This window comes from Anarrhichthys ocellatus, unplaced genomic scaffold, assembly GCF_004355925.1.
Source record: "Anarrhichthys ocellatus isolate YVR2014 unplaced genomic scaffold, GSC_Weel_1.0 scaffold5, whole genome shotgun sequence".
NCBI lineage: Eukaryota > Metazoa > Chordata > Actinopteri > Perciformes > Anarhichadidae > Anarrhichthys > Anarrhichthys ocellatus.
In genome coordinates, this window is record NW_022280035.1 from 6152358 (window position 1) to 6175646 (window position 23289).

The window sequence follows — 23289 nt, forward strand, 5'->3', positions numbered from 1 at the left end:
CAACATGTGCAAAGGGCTTTGTTACTCTAAAAAAAAAGACCTGAATCAGTTGCTAGCTGAAAAATAGCTTTATTAGAGTGCAAAATTAATTAAATCACACACATTCCATTTTTCCTCCAACACATTCATCAAGTCACATCCAAAGGTATCTGCTGCCCAGCAGCGAGACATTACGGTACCCTCCAGTTTTCAGTCTATTTACTAGTTTTTTTGCCAGTCAAAAGGGAATGTTTAACCAAATCTGAAATAAAAGAATGAGTACAAAGTGACCAGTTCAACATGGTGTTTTAATTTACCACCATCACCATCAACATTGCAAGTGTGAGTCCATTTACACCAGGATGGGAGGGTTTCTTTAAGAAGCATGTAAGCGGTTCGAGCTCCTCTGCCCAGCAGTCACCAGATGTTTGGCCTTGGCCTCAATCACTACCATATTTAGCACGTCCACAACTTCGGGGCGAACCAAGGTGGTGTGTGACTTCAGCAGCTGCTTCTTCTCCTTCTTCACGATCAGCTCTGCCGGTGCGTCCTCAACAGTCTCCTGCTCCGCAAATGGCAGGAAAACAGTTTTCACCAGTCCACCAACAACTCCCAGCACTGCCATAGTTGAGCCAAGCATGTAGATCTTCAGCATGCCTCGGCTTGGCCTCTGGTTTAGCATCTCCTTGGCGAACGGGATGATCTCGCCAATGGTTTCCATAGTGTGGTGTTTGAGACTGTTGAAGGAAAAAACCGTCAGAGAACTCCTTTGATTTACTGTTTAAAAACAAAGTGTTTAAAAAAACTTAAATCAATCTTTCCACTATACACATACAATGTTGTTACTGATAGGCAGATACTCACTTTGAAGCACACCCCAAACTCTCAAGTGTTCGGCCCAGTCAAGGATTCGCAAGCAAACAGACGAGGGCAGATCCTGTGATTTAAACACAAGTGGAGTCCGGTCAACTCCCACAGTGGCGATGGAATGCATATTCATGAGGCTATAGCAATTGCTTTTTGGAGCAGGGCCCTTTTTGGGTAAAAGGCCATGGGTTTCTCGGACAAGAAGTGAAGCAAATATTCCCTCTAGGTGAAACCGTGCATATGACATCACATGAGGTCAATATGTGTTGCAGCAGATGCATCTGAAATACTTTCCATGTTACTGAACATTGAACCACATGAGTCATTGGTTGGTGTTACTTGGCTTGTCGCTGTAAATATTGATCCTCATCAGGAGAGCTTAGTGTCCAATCACAGCATGTGAAACTATGTTAAGCCAGTCCCATTTATTGGTGGGAAAGGCATTGTGATCATGCCGTCTTGAGCTTCTCTGGCTCATGCTCGCTGTCTGACCATAGAGCTGACCATGAAGCAGCAAGAGATGGCAGAGTGTGCCTTTGTCTGAAATTCTCTGACCTTAGACCTCGTCCACTCACTGCAAGAGAGGAGGGAGTGAAGTTGGGCAAGTAAGTTGTGAAATGTGTCTGATCTTTGTCACAGAGAGAAGTGTGATCAAATCTCAGTGAAAATGGCAAACGACCGAAGTCATGAGATGTCTCCATGTCGGTTCAACATCTGCACACCAGATGTTAGAGACACCAAAACAAATCATCCAGTTGGGTTTTAGCCATGCTGTGGCTCAATAAATGATGTGTCAGATTTTCTGTAGGTTTACCACTTTGATTCAGACTGAAATACCTCAACAACTATTGAATGGATTGCCATTTTATACACACATTCATGGTTCCCAAATGACATCTCCCACTAATTTTGGTGATCTCCTTAATTTTCCTCCAGCGCCACCATGACGTTGACATTTAGTTTGTTATTAAAATATCTTTACAACCATCAGGTGGATTATTGTGAAATTTGGTAAACACATTCATCGTCCCCTCAGGATGAGTTGTTATAACTTTGGTGATCCTTTGACCTTCCATTTTCCATAACCATCAGGTCAAAAAAAAGAAAAGAAAAGAAAGGAAAAGGAAAGAAAAAACACTAAAAATACCCACACAGCTTATGATGTGTCACAGCCCTGCTCTAGAACTGGGACAAACATGGGAGACACAAGGGTATACTTAACAGATAAAGTGATTTATTAACCAAAAGGTAAGTCAAAACAAATGAAACAAATGGATGGGAGAAATCTCTAAACTTAGTAGGGGTTGAATGAGGGAGAATGTGCTGCATGGATGTTGTGGCGTAGAAAACAAGGAGAGAAAACAAAAGCCATGACACAGAGGTATGGGGTAAGAACAGATCCACCAACCAAAGGACTTCTGCTGCTCAGGCTTACATGTCGCTGATTCATCTCCTATCAGTTCTGCAGATATAAAGTACAGACACAGCATAGGAAACAAACAGAAGGGCTGTCATAGGTGCAATTACTTTTTTGGTGGTTTATTAATCAACATTTGAACTCTTGCTCAGCAGTGACGAAATGCGGAAAAATTCAAGAATGACCTCTCCCTCATTAGTCAGCTTTGGAGTGAAGACTTTCCACAAATGTTGATGATAAAATCACAATAACTACACCGTCAACAATGTTCCTCTTTGAGCAACTCAGTTTGGATTCTGGGCATTTATGGTTGCAACTGCTACCGACCAGCACACCGACGGTACTGCTGTCGGACCACAGGGTCCTCTGAAAACTGTGTGTTCTGGGGCTGGTTTGAGCGCCTTTCATGATTCATTCTTTAATTAATCAAGGCAATTGAATGGTATAAGGAGGATAGCAAAGCAGACCACATCATAACGTCAAACATGGGTTCCCCAAGACTGATTTCCAATAGTTTTTTTTATTGGGTTTCAGATAAAAGAAAATAACCTCTGATGCAATCAAAAAGAAAGTTAATATATATAGTTAACATTGTACAGCTTAAAATCCATTGAGATTAAAACAGGTGTACAAACACTCTCATGCTTATTTTAACCATTGACTCTTGACTAAATCTACAAACTCTCTCTCGGTGCTTGAATAGTATAATGCTCTCAACATGCTGCAGGAAATGATTCATTTTGTAAAACAACAAGTTGTGGCTGCAGTGTCCTGAGCAAACGCTTTACTGCTACTTTAAATAGTAACTTTAAAACATAAACCTGTTTGGTTACATCTCTTTGTGACGGTTGTCTAATGAAAGACGCTCTGAAGGCATTTTGAGAGCATTTTGGAAACCGGTGCTACATTCTTCTGCTTTATTTATTTATTTTTAACAAAAAGCATTATGTTTGATTGAGGGAATAGTAGCTGGACAACTGCTGATGGTTTTGTTCTATTTGCAGGTGGTATATGCAAAGTCAATACGCTATATTCTAGATATTTATTTGGAGACACCTGTCACTATACTTTCAATCAGATGCACAAATAAAAAAAATGGTATAACTTACCGACTAGATATTAGAGATAGATAGATATTTAATATTCCATTTAACAAAATGCTGAAGATTTCTTCATAAGTGACAGATGTCTTCAATTATACTTGATTTTTGCAAATCTTTCAGCTGTATGCTGCAGCTTTAGGGTGAATTTCTATCACTAACATTTAATTAACAACCTCTACTTCCTTCTATTGGTTGCTCCTCTCCTCTCATGTTAACATATGACTTTTGAACATTGTATAACAGTATTACGGCGAGATGTAATGTTTTTTTCGCTTTCAGATTCAAACATCTGTGCACACAGCTCACTAATGATCACTCATATAAACACGCTGTAAATATCAGTAATCAGCTTTTATACACACGTTTGCATTAACATAGTTGACTGAAAAAAAGGCCAAAATACAGTATATTGCTGTACGTATTATATAATGGAATAGAAGTGAATATGACTCTGTGAGCGGCCTGATGATAAATCCTTCAGAGGAAGTTTTGGATGCCCTCTGGTGTCTGATGGAGGAGCTTTGAGCTGCTGACTGTATTTCTGATGTGACTCAGCTGTTTCATCTGCACCATCAAACAGAAATGTTTAATTTATGTGATGACTGTTACTGATACAGTTAATTATCATTCATTGGCGGCAGCCAGAAATCTCAGCCTCTACGGCCCGACATCCAGAACACCCACAGCACACCTCCCTCAGCTCAGCCGCAAACACACAGTCATTGCGTGATATGAAAAAAACATTCTATAACTACACCGTGTTGCCTCCTGCGTATCAAGAAAATAACCCACGTCTTATTTGAAGTAGATTGAAAGTTGTAGAAATGTAAAGTTCAGTGTGCATTGATGTTGACATGTGAAGATTGTGGTTCACTTGATAAAGGGGTCCTCCTGAAATTCTCAAGCCATTACAGACTAGTTGACTATTAAGTGTGAAACCTCATGTTTTGTTTGTTGTTTAAACCGTATTGTTACTGTACAGCTAAGGAACATAGGACTCTAAGCCCTTTACAGTGGCCTATGCAGGGTTTTCTTGACTATAATGGTTACATGCTAATAAAAAAGACAAGACATCATATGTGATCTATGTTTGTGCTGGACGTCGGTGTCCCTTCAATAGAAAATAATTCTCCCTGGACTGAAAAATGAAGACACTGACATGCTTCCTTCTGGACTCATTTATGTGGCAACATGATGAAGCACCTTTTTTCCTTTAAGACAACACAATATAGCCATCCAGTTGTTTCAATGCCAAGTATTAAAAACAAACAAACTAAGAAACATGAGGTACCTAAGAATTTCTGCAAATGAAGAATAATAAAAACTGTGTGTTCGTCCTCAAAACCCTCCCAATCTTAAGATGTTTGATGTCCTGAAGCACTTTTTCTTTATTTCTTTTCTGTCTGTAACTTGGCTGTTGAACACGAGGAATCTAATATCTATGCCAATAATGGAGTAAGTGTGAATGGGAATGCTACTCAAAGACCAGCTCTGCCAAGTTTCGGTTTGACCTTTTGGGTATGAATAGTGGGGAAACTGATTGTGGGAAATCTAAACATAAAGGCAGAGAAATTACTATTATTAGATCATATAAATAGCTTTGTTCACATAAAATAAACCTGCACAGACCTTTGTGTTTATTCCCAGTATATTCAATGTAGTCCAATCCAGTAAGAAATTTGCTCATTTTTAACAGGGAGGACAGACCCGGTTCATATTGGTCACCCACGCCTCTTTAAATGTGACTCAACAGTTATCAACCTTGTGTTTTCTAAAGGAAAAATACTAACAAAGCTTTTAACAAGGATTGTTGTTTTTAACATTTCCGTCTCACTCCGTTTCATATATTTTGTACTAAAGTAACAGCACCATGGCTGACTTGTAAAAAAGTAATTTCCAAATTTGAAACTTCATAACAAAGTAACCAAACTCCTTAGGTCTTCCAAATCGTAACACTTTATAATAATATAATTCTCAGAAACATGATGAAAACACATCAGGTGATATCACTTATTATTTTAATTAAAGTGTAAGGCGTTCGTAGCTTACAAGCTAGCTGACTAGCTAACTAACTTAACCGGCAGCTGCTGCTCTAATACCGGGAGTTTATAACATCACATGTGTGTTAAAGTGATCGGTTAAATTTTGTGACGTTCGTAGCTTACAAGCTAACAAACGTTACCGGCAGCTTCTCCATTACCGGGAGCTTATAACATCAAGTTTGTCAATAGTAGTAACGTTAGCTGACAAAAGCTAACTGTTAGCTGCAGCTCGTCTGCCTGCATCCGACCGTAGTTAGCCTTGGAAAGTAACTTCACTTTCTAATCTCAGAGGTTTATTAATATCTTACTGAGATTGTGACGATTTTACAAATGATTTATACTTCATATCATGTCCATAAACGGACCAACGTGAGCTCAGGTAGACAGGTTATCAACCTGAAATATCACTTCAAATCTGGTAGACGTTGAGATAAATTACACGAATACACTGAACTTGAATATTTTGCTGATTCTGTTCTTGTTTTGTTACAGGGAGCCAGGAGCTGAGGGGAGAATGATGGAACAACATTCAGCAACCGTAGTTTGGAATTAAGACATTAGTCCATTTGTAATATCTCCATTTGACCATCTTGTACTTAAGGTTAGTTACATTAGCTCTACTCCTATATAAAGTTATATAAAAAATATGAAGTATGTGCATATGTGTTACTGCAAGTTAATAAACACATTTGCTGAAATTTGTTTTGCTGCTGTTAATGTTCACTGCCTTGATTGATTTCCTCTGCCTTATATGCAATATGTATATATGTGTGTACTGTATATGTATGTATGTGTGAATGAAATAAAATAAAGTTATTGATAAATACATTGTTTTAATTACAAGAACTATAACTGATTGAAAATTTGTTATTTAACATAGTAACTGATTTAGATAACTGATTATTAATTTAGAAAAATAATATGGAAAATAACTATGAATGAACTATTGAATATATGATAAGAAAACTGATTAAATACATTAATCTAAAACCTTTACAGTATATATACTGAAAAGGTTTTAGTTTAATGTATTTATGTGTGTGTATATATATATATGTACACACTATAAATATATGTAGCCAGTCGAAGTAGGGGTAGGAAGGTTTTTGTACTGTCCCTGATAGAGATGACTTACGTGCAGGGTTAGTGACAGTGACAGATGCTGCTTTTATTTTAGGCGTACTGTCACTTTAAGAACAGTGAAGCGTGAGCTGCGCGAGAGCACGGAGTTCACGTGAGATGTGGAAATACAGAGCGGGAATCAGAGGCTGCTGAGGACCGAGCGTTAACTTTTAGCATCCAGACTGAACTGAAGGGAAAGACCCGAACGACGGGGCAGCACAAGTAGCGGGAGAAGTTACGAATGAATGCTGAATCATCTTGTAATTGGGTTAACTGTTAAGAGACATGGTGTTAAGTTGTATGCATCTGCCTCATTTAGAGGGGAGACAGAAGCTGCCGTGAGTGTGTGTGTGGGTCTGAGCACACAGGCCGAGTACTGATATGGGAATGAGTTCATTATTTTCTTTAACAATAATTGTGTTCCTGTGAAATGGTATAACTTACCGATTACATATTAGAGATAGATAGATAGATATTTAATATTCCATTTAACAAAATGCTGAAGATTTCTTCATAAGTGACAGATGTCTCCAATTATACTTGATTTTTTGCAAATGTTTCAGCTTTAGGGTGAATTTCTATCACTAACATTTAATTAACAACCTCTACTTCCTTCTATTGGTTGCTCCTCTCCTCTCATGTTAACATATGACTTTTGAACATTGTATAACACTATTATGACGAGATGTAATGTTTTTTTCGCTTTCAAACGTACACGGACCGTGTACGTTTTAGTCTTTTTTTTTTAGTCTTTTTTTTTTTTTTTAGTCACCAAGTCATCTATGAGGTTGATCCCAATTACGCATGGCTTAATCTTTGAGACAATCATATGCTACTGGCAGGATCAACCGTGATCAACCAAGGACCGTGTACACGGACCGTGTACGTTTTAGTCATCTGTTTTACCGTTAATTCGGAAAATACGGAAATACCATGGTACACGGACCGTGTGAAGCAGAATTCACCAAGCGTTGGATTGTTCACCTACTAATAGGGAACGTGAGCTGGGTTTAGCTCCAAGGAGTGCCATCCCACAATCAACTTGTACAATCATTGGCAGATTAACGTGGGGAACATTCAGTGAATCAATTTGTAATTGGATTTGGACCCATCCGACATGGAATTGTATATTCTTCAACAATGTTCCCTCGGGTAATCCATTCCCTCATAGTTCTAGGTCTGTACTCGTAAACCAAGTCATCTATGAGGTTGATCCCAATTAAAGGTGTATGCCATTCGACGACATCCTCATTTTTTATCACCTGTATTTTGAATTGATGTTGTTTCACCCATTTTTTAGGGCACGTCTTTCGTGGTGTTTCTCCGGCGAATTGAAAACATTCTTCGATTTCGCGAATGTATTTTTGTTTTAATTTCTCTTAAATTAGCACAAAATAACCAAACCCAGAGTTGCCGGATAAAACAGAAAAAAAATAGAACTAATAAACATTTAATTTTCACCTTGTTTCATAGGCCCAAGAGGACATTATTTATGATAACGGTGCCATTTTCTTTTTTTAATTCTTCGTCATTTCAGTGTATTGTTATTTTTTTCGTGTCACACATTTCTTTTAATTTGAAGCCAATGTGCAGTTTACTGTACATTTACTTGTAAGCAAAATATAAATGTCAACAACTGTGAATATCAACAATAATCAGGATTACTCTCGGGATTCCTTTGCTAGGGTAATGGTTCATGTATTGATATTTGTATACATTCCATTCCATGTTTTATTCTCAATACATTCTCTGAGCTCAGATTCCCATTTATTTTCAAATTGTAAAACAGCTTTACATCAGTTTGCTACTAATGTACTATAAATCGTTCCAATCTGCATCAAAAATATATATTGTTCAATGGTTGCTGTGGAGTCATTTTTTGAAGAAGAAAGAGAGAGAGAGAGAGAGAGAGAGAGGACAAACAAAATGGCAGCGAAACTAAAGCAGATTGTGTACAGGCTTTATTTATGAGCATCCCATCATAACACATGGACTAGATCGATATCAAAGCCACTTACAGCTGGAGGGACAAAAACAGACTGAAGCGTGAACCACTCACAGTAAGTGGAGAAACATCTACAACAGCGTACATGAATGACATTTTACATTCCAGCAGTTTGATGGCAGTGATAGATGGAGTTCAGTAAGTTCTGGATATACTTGTGGTATTTACACTGTTAATGATTTGTCAGTTTGAACATGTATGCTTTTTTTTTTTGTCTCTATTTCATCATTTCTATAAAAAAGGAAAGAAAACACATTAGAAATAAAAATAAATAAATCAGAACAAACAAATAACACAAAGAAGGTAATAAAGATAAGAAACAACTTTATCCGGATATATTATACCAGTATGGCTTATTTGAAGCAGCAAGCATGCATTTTTTTTCATACATTCTATTGCACTTAAAAATTTAGGTTTTCTAAAGTATAGTATTTTACACATGAAGTATAATAATATTGCATTGTGTGTATTCTCTTAAACAACCTGTAACCACAGTCCTAATAAGACTGGACACTGTGCGTTGATGAATTAAACTCTCCCTGATCAAACAGCAGTGAGTGTGACATAAAGCCTTCATGAGATCAGAGGTTCGGGGCTGCTTCACTATGAATGAGTTAGACATTCAGCAGGTGAGTGAACCCATCCCTTGAATACTTGAATTCTGACCTGTCCTGTTTAACTGAAATCTACCCTGTGCATCTGAGTTAAAGTGAGTCTTGTGCGTCTGAGTGTTCGTGTGTGTGTGTGTGTGTGTGTACGTGTGTGTGCACCCCGCTCTAACCAAATAGCATATGAATGACAACAATTTGTAGGTCATTTAGCATGCAATAAGAACACATTTCTTACTTTTTGCATGTCATTTGTACAGCATGTAGTCTGTACTGACTGCAATGAAAGCGTATCCGCGTAACTATGAGATGCTGTCAAAAAGGGATGTAGTATACAATGCGAGAGGGACTGCTTATGGTGGGCGGATGGGTCAAACAAACACAGGACTTCACGGTAGCGACGTGGTGTTAAGTGACACGCAAAAACTAGCATATAAATGACATGCAAAAAGCCAAAAATGCATACTAATGACACGTGGATATGTCTTTCTATTTATACGCCTTCCCATGAGATTGGGTTGGTGTGTGTGGTTGTCGGGAAGCTTCATAGGCACTCTTTCCAGAAAAAACAAAAAGTCCCTCTGCCTGTGTGGACCTCCGTTTGGTTCCGTCAGAGGATCAACCACGTCTCAGTCACAGTACCGGGGGACCTGCTGACACAAAACAGCTGCATGCTGAGTCAGCACAGCAACACTGACCTGCAGAGGGCAGAAATACACTCATGGTGAGACACACAGACACACACACATACACAGCACATTAACAGTCAAACAGTATATTGTCACACAGCATGTAATCAAGGGCCCTGTACTCCCACACAGGGAGTTATTGTGGCTGAAGTTGGGAATTATGTGAATTCACCAAACTCCATGTACTTAAAGAAGGAATAGGCATATTGACATATTGACATTTCACAGTAGGAAAAGCACAAGTTTAAATAATACAATCGATATTGGCTGAATTCCATTAAGCTGCTTCAGTTTCAGGGTCCGGGCATCGTTCATGCTAGTTCACTGTCACACTGCCATGGAGCCCTCGTTAATGTCACCTGTGCATCTCCTACTATGACGCAGTCAAAATGCCTGCCTCTCATAAAGATGTAATATAATGATTGCTATGTACAATGTATTTGCAAAATATTGTATGTTATAATGCATTTGTACAATGTATGGAAATCGGTTTAATTGATGCATCCTATGATATAATTCCATAGTTCCACGATACTTTGCAACAATTTTTTTAAATGTATGTGTAGCAACACTTTACATTAATGTATGTGGTAATTTATACGTAAATGTCTTACTTGAACCTACCAAGTAAAATGCTTGTTTCCATGTAAACTTCGTGCAGCATTCACATGACGGAGCAAACTCCCGTCTGTAGAGTCTTGCCGTTACGATTTTTACCATACCTGAAAAAAGAAGAGAGAGATTCTCATCATGTGGCAGTCCTGCTGTGATATCAGAAATAAAAAAATGCATGACATAGGATGAAACTGCTACACACCCGTTGAGGTTGGCGGGCTCTGAGTGGTAGACGTTCTTGCCCTGCTCAGCCATGGTGGGAGCGTGGTGTGAGCCGGCGTGACTCTGAGTGGCCTTCAGTGTGTGATAATGGCTCTTTGTTTCAACGGGGCTTGTGGGCAGCGACATGTGAACCGTCTCTTTTACGTTCCCATGGATCTCTGTTTTTGGGTCAAATTTGTCTGGATCGAGACGTCTGTGGTTTTTCTTTGGGGAGGACACGTCGATCACCTTGATGTCTGGGATACTGGCCTTCCTCAGGGCCACCTCTGACTGGGCCAGCTGCAGCTTCTTCATGTGGTTGATGGCTACTGCTGCGTTATAGGCTTGCTGCAAAGTGAACATGTCCAAAAAGAGATCTGAGAGCCATATAGACATAGCTTCACTTTAGAACACTTTTAGAACAACACAGATTGTTAATAGATTTATGTTTTAAAGTAATTTTACTGCTGAACAATCAAGTGCACTTTGGTTCCTCTGACAGTGAAAGCCCCACATCGGCCATCAGTGGCCTTGATTACTGAACAACATTGTATCAAACTGTCCTTAATCAGGAAGGATTTAGGTAGGCACCTGATTAAGTTACTATAAACTACAGCTCCTAAATGAGCTTACCACATCAAAGCCAAGAAATCGGCAAGGACTAACCTTCCACTTGGACTTGGCAAAGTTCTTCTGGATCTGAACGCTGACGGAATAGTAAATGTCCTGACTCCGGGCCGTCTTTCCGATAATCCTGGAAAACAGATGACGCAGCGGAGCGCTTGAATATATTTCAATGTAGGCGTTAATCCTAAACACATCTGTGGGGATACACTCCTGTATGTCACACATACTTCTTTAACTTGTTGTGTCACTAAAATGTTATAAATCTAAGGATTATAATACATTTTATTTTGCTGTCCCTAGATATAACTGCTATTTGGGATTAGTGCTGCATAATAAAACAGCAAAAACTCACAATGAAATTTGTTAGATTTATACAACTTTCAAGAAAAAAAACAAAAATGTTACTTGTTATTCTAACTATGGTACAGTGGCCAATAGACATTTTACAGTGAAGAGAAAAACCCAACTCTGCTCAAGAAATTCAACTATATTGCAGTTTATATTGTTTAAAAGCATACAATTTAACACTGTATGCTTTTAAGTGAATGCGTCATAACCAATATTTGTATCAAAATCCTTCCAGGCTGACGATTTACACTCACCAGGGATGTAGGAGCGCGAGGTCAGTGGAGTAGCGCATGCTTGGATTCTTCTGCATCATGTTACGGATGAAATCTTTAGCTGCAGATCAAAAGGTGACACACACACACACACACACACACACACAAACATTAGGGCTAGGGCTGTACGGTGGAATAAAGCTGCTACAGCAGGCCGTGTACATTATGTCTCCGTGAAATTACCAGATTCAGATATGTCATCCCAGAAAGGCGAGTCAAACTCATACTGCGCCTTCATGATCTTGGAGAACAGCCTTGTCTCACTTTCTTCATAGAAAGGCGGATATCCACAGAGTCTGAAACATAAGCATTTATTATTGCTGGAAAAAGGGGAGCACTGAAGAAATGTTCCACACATGTATATTTGCCAATGTGTGCAGTGAAACAGTATGCATAGTAGATGCTCACTAGGTGGTGCTATGGCTCAATCACTGCATCATTATAATGTATTTAGGTATCCGTGTCATGCTTAACACACACATAACCAGCAGTGGCTTTTAATCTGAAAATCCACTTGAGACCAGGAGCTGATTTACAATCTTGGTAGTCTATTTTTTTTTTTTTGCTTTCCTCTCTCTGTCTCTGTCTACTGATGTGTGCACACATTCACCATGACTTTTATACTTACAAGATGTAGGTGATAACTCCAATAGACCAACAGTCCACTGCCTTGCTGTAGGGCTTCTGTGCCAAAACTTCAGGAGCTGAAAGAGTGGAACAAATGTCAAAGCTAGGCCTTTAATAATTAGGCCTGTATGCAGAGAAACACAGGTATAAATATTACATATCGTAATGCTGTCGCGCTGTCTTAATGTGACACCCCTGTGTGTTATACATTTCTCCGACCTATTTAACCCCCCCCTCACTCACATACACTCAGTTAGTGTCCATACAGTACATCATTCATTAACAAGACATGTCTCCTTACCTACGTATCCTGGGGTGCCACAGGCTGTCGACATGATGTCATTGTTTACCATCTTGGAAAGTCCAAAATCACTGATCATGATTTTGGAGTTCTCCTCCTGGCTGTAGTACAGGAGGTTCTCTGGCTGCAGAGGGACAAAACAAACAGGCGAGCTGTTCACGCATTGATGTCCTCAGTGAAGAGCTTCTTAATGTGTTACTTCGCCTGTGGTCGGACAAATTCTCGAGTATCATTTTCTATAAAAGGACCACTGCTGCACCACTTGCAGTCTTGCATTTTGGGAAAAACGCTTTCTTGGCTTTCTTGCTGAAAGTTAGATGAGCTGAACAATACCACTCTCATATCTGTACGGTAAACATAAAGCAACAGAGAAATAAATAATCCAGCACATAACCCTGTAAAATGATTAATTTAAAGGTTACATAGCTAATAGTTGCTTGCTGCTATATCAAAGCTCTGCTGCAGGGATAACATATTTTTGTAGGCCAACCCTGGAAGTTAGCAAGGGGTTCCCTCGCCGAGAAGCAAATGTGTTTATTCCATTGGATTTTGGATTATTGCAAAAAATAGGCTTTTGTGGCAAACAAACTTACATATTTTGCTCAACAAGATAATCTCCACAAATGAACACCACTTTTATGATTTTTGAAGAATGAATAAATAGGCAGAAGTAAAAAAAAAAAAAAAGCTCACGTTAGGCTATTAACAAACTACACCACAGTCGCATGAGCACCATTATAACAAGGCTGTAAAGGCAGACTAGTCAGCCTGATGATGTTTTGTAGTCTCATTTAGCCACTTGTTAGCGATCGCTTTTTAAAAGACACTTAAAAGCTTCACAAGAGTGTTATTTACTGACACATTTCATATATCGTAGAACAAACCCCTTCAAAAACACATTGACTTCGAGACAAGGGAACCGGAAGTGCAACAATGCTAACTTATGTCAGGGTTTTAGGACTCTTTCCTGCAGCACTCAACCATTTAATATAAGGTCCTATAACGTGGCTTTATCCCAAAAGTGCACTTGAGTAAAAACGCTTGTACTCATGCTTCAGCCAAAGCAAACGTATGACTTTTTATATTATCTGAATCACACCTTGAGGTCACGGTGCACTATGCCGTTTTCGTGCAGATAGCTAACGGCCTGCAGCACCTGCTGGATCACGCTGCTGGCATCCTTCTCCGAGTACACCCCCCGGTCCAGTATACGGTCAAAGAGCTCCCCGCCTGAAACACTGGTAAGAAGACAACACAAACATCAACATGTGATCTTAAATCCCAGTTTATTTAGGTTACCTGCTCATTTGAATAATCATGTCAAATTGTAAAAACTCACAGCTGCATGATGAGATAGTAATGGGTCTGACTTTCATATAAATCCTCCATCCCCACAACATTGTCGTGTTTGATTCTGTTTAGGAAAACAACATTATGGCATTGCTGTCATAATCCCACAACAGAACTGACATATTTGCAACAGAAACAACCATCCACTGACTGCTTAGAGAATATGAAATGAAAGTCAAAGGTTCGTAAAAATTCACACGCTGATTACCTTCTCAGCACAGTGATCTCATTCTCCAGATTGGGGTCTGTTTTTTGTTTCTTTTTCACGCATTTCATGGCAAACAACTTTTCCGTCTTCTTCTCCTTCACCATGTACACCTCTGAGAACGCCCCCCTGTTCATTAACACACAAACACATTGAAAATGAGTTATAAATGTTCAGGGAATCAAGCGAATCAGGGATATTTAGCTTGCTTTCGTTTTTCTATTTTTTCGATGGGTCAAATGTGACTTCATTTATAGAGATAATCTATTTGCAGGGCTGGTAATAATAACCTACATGAAAGGCGTAGCTCCCATTTGTCTGTATGTGTAAATGCTAATAGTTTGACATATTATGAAACACGATATATTGCTCACAGTGAGAGGAACATTTTCATTTCATTCTCACATATCTGTTCAATATCTCCTTGCTGGTGCAAGGAGATGTTAGCTTAGCATTAAAAACATCTGCATCTGTACAAGAACCCAAAGTGTAAAAACGAAAATAGTGTGGGACTATTTCCACCGTAAAAACGTTAGGAGCTACTGAGGTGCGAGTGATTTTATTACCTTCGAACAGAACAGAAGATTTAATCCCCTCTTAAAGTGTTAAAAATGTCTCCTGTTTTGTTTCTATCATTTCATCGTGTTTTTGCCCCTTTGCATACTTGCGTCACGCAGAGTTGCAAACAGACTCAGAATTTCTTGGAGCGCATCAGAATTAAAATAAACACAAGGCAGAAATAGCAATATCAAGGGGTTCAATTAAGGTCTACTGAAGATCTCTGTGGCTTAACTATTCACATGTCAGAGGCTTATTATGGTGCTCTGGGCTTCGTTGGCTGGGAATAGTTGTTCTACCAGGTGGATTAGGTGCTTTATCCCCGACGTAACAGAAACAGTTCCTGGCGGAGAGCTCTGTACTCGAATTTCTGAAACTGAGCATGTGCGGCAGGGATCCTTGGGAACAACAAGCTGCCAGCGTACAGTACAGAATGGGTCACAGACAGATGTCAAGGGCTGTGGACAGACAGGTCTCAAGTCAGCCCTGCCCTCTGCCTATAAGGTGATGATACTGACCCTGAAGGATGAAGGAATGTACTATAATGAGGACCGACACATGCGCCTGCTGGAGGAGCTGAGTACTAATTTAACAGCACAATGTGAAATTATAACAGTTGCCAGTTTAATTTCCCATTGTTCCAATAAGTGTATCTCACATTTAGAAGGCCAGTGTTGCCACACACACACACACACACACACACACACACACACACACACACACACACACATACAAACTGCAGAATGGTGGAGACTCAGGGAGGCAGACAACAAGCTGCCCCCACAGCATCATCACAGCACTTCACATCCCCGTTGCTCAACTGATTTCACCTTGGTTACCACAGCTCATTCTGTTCCTCAGATCTCCTTGAAGATTATTGCTACTCTCAAGAGAAATCGTCAATCAAGCCCTGCACACGAAAGCCAGACAGCATCCTTTTATAAAAAGACAAAAAGGGCAATCAGAAATCACTGGCGAGCTAACTCGAGCGTGTAAATTTGGGAGCTTAAAAGTCAAAATTGTAGATGAGAATGAAATTGCTCTGTGCTTTTTGAGAGTTGCATTGACCCCTGAAGAGACTGTGTGCTGATTGCCTGGAAACCATTCGGATGTTGTTTACACTATGTATGACGACAGAGGCCCAATGGGAAAGGTTGTATTTGGTGATATCCTGTCCCTTCTGGATTCTCTTCCTTTTTTTTTTTGTGATGGAAAAAAAATAAATGAGAATGGGCGTAACAGCTCAGAGGGTTCAGTCTGTTGACACCTTCAACAGGAATGAAAGCAGTCCAGCAAAATCATTCAGTGGCTCAGGCAGGAACGGTAATCCTTCACCGTGCTTTGGAGTCTCTCTTTTGGTTCCTTGTCTTTAATCTAATTGCAAACTAAAGCATCATTTTGCCTTGAAATTGATTTTGAATACTTAAGATGAGGTGAAATAAACGTATCACAAATAGATCTAAACTTCATTGCCCACTTTTCCATAACACTCCCAGAGTTGTTTTTCAAAGTGTTCGGGGAAATAAAAGTAATTGCCGCAGACTAATTGGGCCACGTATTATATCATGCACTGTACTCAGGAGGGCCTCGCCTCCTTCACTGTCCAATCACCGCTGAAAGCCTTCCAGCGGCCTCCTCGGCCCTCAGCACAGATATCCGCTCTGTTTTTCCAAAACACGCAGGCAGCATTCACATCTGCACCTTTATTTACTGTGGGCCTCTGATCTACTGTTCTACAGCCGCTTGCTGAATACCTCAGAGAACCTGCAGATCATCAGCGTTGACTTCACAGGAATTAGGTCAGCACAAGAAACTGTTAGCTGAGTGTGTGCAGAGTATACAGTAACATGCAGCAAAACATCATCTTCATTGTTGTTATTGAAAATAGCTACATGTGAACTGATAAACATCTTTTAGGGCTGCAACTAATGATTGATTTCAGTATTGATTCATCAGTTCATTATTTTCTTGATTCATCGATTGTTTTGCCTATAACATGTAAGAAAAGAATGAAAAATCTCAATTATCTAAAGCCAAACGTGATGTCATCATGTTTTATCAGACCAACAGTCAAAACCCACTTTCAGTTTAGCAGACACAGAGAACCAGCAAAGCCTTTAAAAATGACCTAAATGATTATCAAGTTATCAAAAATGATTGTTTTTCTGAAATCTTCTAATCACCTAAATGTTGTAACTCTTGTTTTCTAACCTTTGTGAGAAAGTGAAAATTCAATGTGATTCTCGAGAAAACGATATAAAATAAAACAAATATTTGTTCGTGAATTAACTGCGAGGCCGACTCAAAGCCAGACTGATTAACCCTTTGCAACAGCTAAAGCGTGATGTTGTCTAAGACCTCAGTGAAGTAGGCCTCCCCATGTCAATCCAATCAAACCAGTAATCTGTCCTCCAACTGAAACAAGCATGTGCAGAGTGTACTATCATGCCATGTGCAAGTCAAGACACAAGTTGTACTGTGGTGCCTTAATATCACTAAACTAAACATCCAGCACTCGTAAATATTCCCAGAGGTTCTAAGAAATACAGGAAGACATTCTACATATATACAAAAACTGAACAGGAAATTAAAGCTAGCTCAGTAAATATTAAGATTTCTTGAATAAACCAATACTTAAAGAAACAGTGGTGTCTTACATTGAGTAAAATGTACTTACGATCCCAACTCCTCCATGAAGTCAAAAACCTCCTGGATGTTTTCGGTGACTTTCTTCCAGATGTGTTGCGCCTCTTGACGACCCATTTCTGCAGAAGCTTCAACAGGGATTTCTTTCAGAATTAAGGAGGAAGAGAAGCATAGATGTCAACACTGAAGTTCCACAATGCTCCCGTTTTTCTTTCCGTGAGTAAATTCAATGATCCTGGCTTATTGTCCAGACCCCCTCGTGATCCTAATCATGAACAGAAAGTCCTTTGGGATTATTGAAGAGTCATGATATAGCGGGTGTGAAGGTTGTCTGCTGCGCTGCTCAGACTGTCCGCAGGAGGACGAGCAGAGGAGACAGACATGTGCCGGTGTCTGACTGACAAAAGGTCAGAGCAAGTAATCCGTGCGGTAACTAGCACACAGGAAGGTATGAACGGAGCAGTGCCTGGCCCACACTGTACCAGGGTCAAATGATACTGTATGATGCTGAAGTGTATGAATAAATAATCGATCAGAGATATCAAACAAGGAAGAAAATTGAGGATTTGAGGACAAAAATGTGTACTTCAGATTAAAATAATTATCAAAAGCTATTGGTAAAGTTTAAAAAACAAAATGCAATAACACAGCTCTGATCATCATACAGTATTCATACAATATTCACTTCTTATGTTGAGCAAAATACTTAGACAAAGAACATTTCTTAGGATTAGAAAGAGTGACTTATCTAATGAAACTGAAGGTACTGAGAAGGATTAGGAGCACTATAAGGTTACCCAGTTTGGTTTCCTGCCCTCTTTTCTTATATAAGGGATAAGCAACTCTTGATCTGGAGACCTGACCTTATTACAGGTATAAATACCAGCAGATAGCTTCAAACAACTTAACTTACGTGCAGAATAAATGTCTTTAACTACAGCCAGTGGAGGAAGTATTCCAATCCTTTACTTAAGTAAAAGTACTAATATCAAACTGTAAAAATACTGCAGACTAGAGGGCGTTCCTTAAGCAGCTGTTTCCTGTTCTTTGTAACTGTCCTTTAGTCCTGCTCAAACTCTCTAATTGCAGCCTGTAATAAGTAAAAGTCCTGCAGTGAACATGTGGACGATGTATAATTAAATTAAATGTAATTGTAATTGGGATAATGTGCTTAAAGTAAAAGTACCCCTTTGTCCCCAAAGGCACTTGAAATAAGCATTAGAATCTATGCGCAACAGATGAGGGGAAAACAAATCTGATATCTAAATCTTTCAATCAATCCATTTTTCTTTTGTCCTCGTGCATATGTGCATGGACTCCAATATTGCAGTTCAATTAATTTAAGACATGCCATTTGCATACTAAGAATTTCAGAGTGTTGTTTATTCACACACACTGCTGAGCTCTGGGGGTCTACTGTTTTCACGCACACAACAAAAGCTCTTGCGCCTTTTGTCCCCCTGTTGTTCTCATGGCTTCCCTCGGCAGCAGCCTTATCGCTTCTCTGACCGCGGCGTTTGAGCAGCTTAAAACATGCAGCAGACTGCAGCTGCATCTGATACACACGCTGCCATGAAGAGCATCCCACTGAATCCTGGAGAACATGTTCAAAACCACAAGCAGTGATTCAAACCCCGTTTGCGGAGTCAAACCCTGCAGCATTGATTCGCAATGTAATGCAGTTACTATGCCGTTGTTTTTTGAAAATCTTTCTACGTTATCTTTATTCTACAGATGAGTCCTATACTGCTCTTCCCCTAGCTGTAGGTTTAAAGTCGAGTTGCGCGTTTTTGGTTTTTTTACCCTACATTAAAGCACCCTTCAATGAATGGACAATAACAACGCAAATAGATGTGGTAGTAACCGACAGCGGATGGTGCTATGCAGCCCTTCTTTTCTACTCATGCTACCAAGTTGGCTGCGGCATCGCGCGGAAAGATCACTCTGCGGCAAAACAGAGAGTGATCAGATATTCAGAGCAAGCTTGCAGCACGCGCAGTTCTGAGCAACAGTATCATACAAGCAAGTTTGGACTCATGATGCTGAATGCGAATGCAAAAAAAATCCCGCCAAACTACCCCAAATTACGCACAGAATACGAATTAGCCAGCACTGGCCGTTCTTCTGGGCTGAAAAACTACAGTTACATAAATACAACGAGAGTAGTTTCAGTCCTCCAGATCCAAGTGACTCCCTTCATAAAGAAGAGACTTACCTAGAGACTGCGCGCTTTTGGAGCTCTGCTCGGACTCTCCTGTCAAATGCTCGCAGTGGTCTGGACCGTTTACTTTGTCTGGGACTGTACAAGTACCTGATGTCAAGTCAGAGATTACATCCATGGAGAGAGCCGAGGGGAGGGGCTGCTGACAGTGTTACAGGTGCACATTGAGATTGCAGGTCAGGTTGCTGCTGCTGCTGCTGCTGCAGTCATCTTTCCACGCAGCAACAAGTTTACACAGATTCATTCAAAACAGCAACATGTGCACGCGCATGCGCGGCTACGCACACGCATCAGTTTGGCGGGGCCTCTCCACACTGATGGTGGACTCACATTTTGAAATGCGTGGCCAGTACTGATGATTGTTTTAACAACAGGTTCCACGGTTTTATAAGGTCCTCTTTATACAGGCTTTATATCTAATGGCTTAATTAATACAGTGGACGTTTATCAATGCATTATGATATTCATAATTATATCAAATAGAAAGGATGAACACTAATAGGCATTTTCTAAATGATTGATTGCTGATCTAGTTCATTATTTATTACAGTGCTTATAAAAGTACATGTTACATGCTTCATGTTTTATTGTTTAAAGTTGAATCAAACTAGATTTAATGTGCCTTTTTTGACACCGATCTACAGACAAAGATCCTGTAACCTTCATCCCACCAAATTGTGTCCCCTCAAACCCCAAAAGTATACTTTTTGTCATACCTCACAGGTGCTTTATTCTGTCATCCCACACTTATGACTTTGTCAATACATTTATTCCTACGTTATATCATTGTTTCCTGTTTCTGTATGAATTAGTCCTTTTTTGTATAATCATGTTAGATACTAAGTCTCTCTCAGTTGACATGCGTTTAGTGGGAGGGAGAAAGCATGCAGATGCAGTCAGAAGTAACCGATTGCGGCCTAGATCAAATAGAATAGATGGGTCCTAATTTAAAGTGTCACACAGTTAGGGGGGGAGGGGCACTCTGTCAATTATTTTTAAGGAGACAGACACAGATGTCCTCATGTGCTCTGTCTATTTTCGTTAAAAAAAACAAGTTAACATTTTGCTATGATGCTTGTTTCATACAGTTCTTGAGGTCCCCAGTCAGCAGTCCTTGTATGTTGGTGAGGGTTGAATGACGGTTAGTGACAAAATACTTGTATTTACTTGCAAGAGTTACACTTAGCTAAATACTGTATTTGACTTTCATAGAAGTCCAGATGGTTCAGGTGTGTCCTATCAAAGTGGCTGAATACTTCTGCAAACAAATATTTTGTACTTTATAAGTGGAATTAATAGTCATCTGGTCTTTTTTTCTGTTGATCAGTGTCACAAAGCCTCATTAAATCTCCTGAGTCAATTTTGTAAAAAACTTCCAATTCAATTGTAATATTTGTATATTGTAGTAGATAACTAGTGATTTATATAAATCATTATAATGTATATCAAGTGTTTGAAATGTTGTATGCATTAGTAAACATTCAGTTCTTTTTACTCAGCAATAAACAATCATAAAGCATTTTCACAGTAATTCATCCAATCTACCGTTTTATAGCTAGACTTTTTTAGAACACAAAAAAATCACAGATGCTCCTATATTAACGGGTTATTAATGATCTATAAAGCATTGGTAAATTGAAGAAAGCCATCTGTTAAATCTCTTAGACGAGGGGCATGCCTTATTAGAAAGTGGTACAGACAACAGAAATGTGTTTGGAAACTTGTTTCACACCTGGGCTGCAGATGGGGATGACTGCTGCATTAGGCTGTAAGCACGTCGCAGCATACAACATGGTCTCCCGAGGCAACCTTTAACAGGCTTATGTATTAAACTGCATCGTGTGCTTATTTCCCCTGCTGCTCATGAAGCCATATACGCAGAGACAGAAGACAGTTGTTCCCCTGTGTTTACTGCACACAAAGGACAAGGACACAAAACAATAATAATTATGCACAAATATTTCTAATTAGAAGGAACAGCTATGGCAATGCAGGCATGTTTTTAAGACAACACAGGTCTTCGTCAAACGCTGCAGTGTTGATCCCGTGTGATATCTGGCAGGTTCAGTTTTATAGCTTGAAATGCGGCCTACCTTATACTTCTAGGCACCTGCTGTAAATAGAGAGACAGAATATCAATGGCTGGACCGGCTCGTCGTGTTGTCATGGATGGATACTGCAGGGCCAAGAGGTTGTCATGTTGATCCTCCATTTCAGGTTTTGGTTTTAGAGCTAGAACGAGTTCAAGTGTTTTCTATTCAGGAGAGACGGCGCCGGGCAGGAAACAGCAACAGCAGCTTCTATAAAGAGCGTGGCAGGTTTGATGTGAATGTTAAACTGTTATTACACAGTTATTACAGGCTGCAATTAGAGTGTTTGAGCAGGACTAAAGAAAAGTTACAAAGAACAGGAAACGGCTGGTCAAAAACAATAATCAAAAACATATACCGTCTATACTGTTACACCCCCAGTTGGGGAGGAAGTATTCCGGTCCTTTACTTAAATAACAGTATTAATTCCTGTAAAAGCACTCTTTTACAAGTAAAACTCCTGCATTGAAAATGTTACTTTTAAATTATTATATATTAGTATGCAAGTATCATCAGGAAAATGTGTTTGAAGTTACTTAAAGTTGAATGCAGGACTTTTACTTGTATTTTTTTTTAAACATAGTTTTAGTGATACTTTTACTGAAGAACCGGAGTACTTCTTCAGTGTCGTGTCGATACAGATTGATGAAACGCTAAACACCAGGCCTGAGTTGTGTAACCTAACGTCACCAACCAGTTTATAAGGGAAAGGATCAGTTTGAACTTTTTAACCCCCTGCTGGTGGGATTAACCACAACTCCAGTGACTCAGTTCGTGGGTACCAGAGGTTGGCCGGTTCAGGTCCCACACGGACCAAGTATGGAGCGTGGACTGGTATCTTGACAGGAGCCAGTTCAGATTCTGGTCATTGCAGGCCTATGTCTGTGAAATAACAAGGAGTGAAAAAATGTAATTTCCCCAGGGGGAATAAAGTAATTATGTAATTAAAGTGATGTAAAACAAAGCTGTCCGAAAAACAAAACAATTAACATTGCCTCAGGCTCTTAAAGATCCATTGTGACTAACTGAATGGTCAATGGGATTACACTAACGGGATCAGGAAAGTGCTCATTGCTTTAAATAACTTGATCGGTTACTTAAGTGTTCTCACGTGAGGGAGAGTCAGAAGACATTCAAACTCATCACATCTATAGACCTTCAGAAATCATTCAACAAAATGTAATCGGGGTTTAAATCCACTGAACAAAAATTAGTTATTTTTAGTTAGTTATTGAGTGCAACATAAAATAATTGAATTAGTGCAAAAAAAAACAAAAAACAAAAAAAAAAAACATCCACTGCTCACATAACCTGAGATTAAAGTGAAGTTAGGGACACAATCAATGTTGTATAAAGGAATCAATTACTGTACCTGCACCATCTCTGATAAGCTGCT

General features: G+C 39.4%; 2 protein-coding genes across 7 annotated transcripts; both read right to left on the reverse strand.

Annotated features, from left to right (window-relative positions):
* Positions 1-53: 53 nt before the first annotated feature.
* g0s2 (G0/G1 switch 2) lies at positions 54-911 on the reverse strand. Its single transcript, XM_031845762.1, has 2 exons — positions 844-911; positions 54-716 (listed from the first exon to the last, which is right to left on the reverse strand). Exon 2 carries the CDS (start codon positions 698-700, stop codon positions 356-358), a length of 345 nt encoding a protein of 114 aa, XP_031701622.1. The 5' UTR covers positions 701-716; positions 844-911; the 3' UTR covers positions 54-355.
* Positions 912-8474: 7563 nt separating this feature from the next.
* Positions 8475-22427, reverse strand: camk1gb (calcium/calmodulin-dependent protein kinase IGb). Of its 6 annotated transcripts, XM_031844886.1 has the most exons (14): positions 21897-22427; positions 21536-21714; positions 17614-17725; positions 14382-14507; positions 14163-14237; positions 13923-14061; positions 12824-12947; positions 12524-12599; positions 12079-12191; positions 11878-11956; positions 11315-11402; positions 10650-10996; positions 10457-10554; positions 8475-9841 (listed from the first exon to the last, which is right to left on the reverse strand). In XM_031844886.1, the coding sequence occupies exons 2-13, from the start codon at positions 21594-21596 to the stop codon at positions 10497-10499; spliced, it is 1398 nt and encodes a 465-aa protein (XP_031700746.1). In that variant the 5' UTR covers positions 21597-21714; positions 21897-22427; the 3' UTR covers positions 8475-9841; positions 10457-10496. The 6 variants fall into 6 exon arrangements, with proteins under 6 accessions (XP_031700746.1, XP_031700745.1, XP_031700747.1 ...); XM_031844885.1 differs by having other exon boundaries at positions 21536-22427; XM_031844887.1 differs by lacking the exons at positions 21536-21714; positions 21897-22427 and adding an exon at positions 19894-20034.
* Positions 22428-23289: the final 862 nt, after the last annotated feature.

Bases quoted from the DNA above. Each gene is read 5' to 3' on its own strand.
- g0s2 (XM_031845762.1), bottom strand. From the start codon at position 700: ATGGAAACCATTGGCGAGATCATCCCGTTCGCCAAGGAGATGCTAAAC.
- camk1gb (XM_031844883.1), bottom strand. From the start codon at position 19,921: ATGGATGTAATCTCTGACTTGACATCAGGTACTTGTACAGTCCCAGAC. The intron at 11,957-12,078 runs GTAATTTCACGG...TTTGATCTGCAG, and splicing joins GGATGACATATCTGAATCTG to CTAAAGATTTCATCCGTAAC. The intron at 10,555-10,649 runs GTGTGTAGCAGT...TTCTTTTTTCAG, and splicing joins GAGCCCGCCAACCTCAACGG to GTATGGTAAAAATCGTAACG.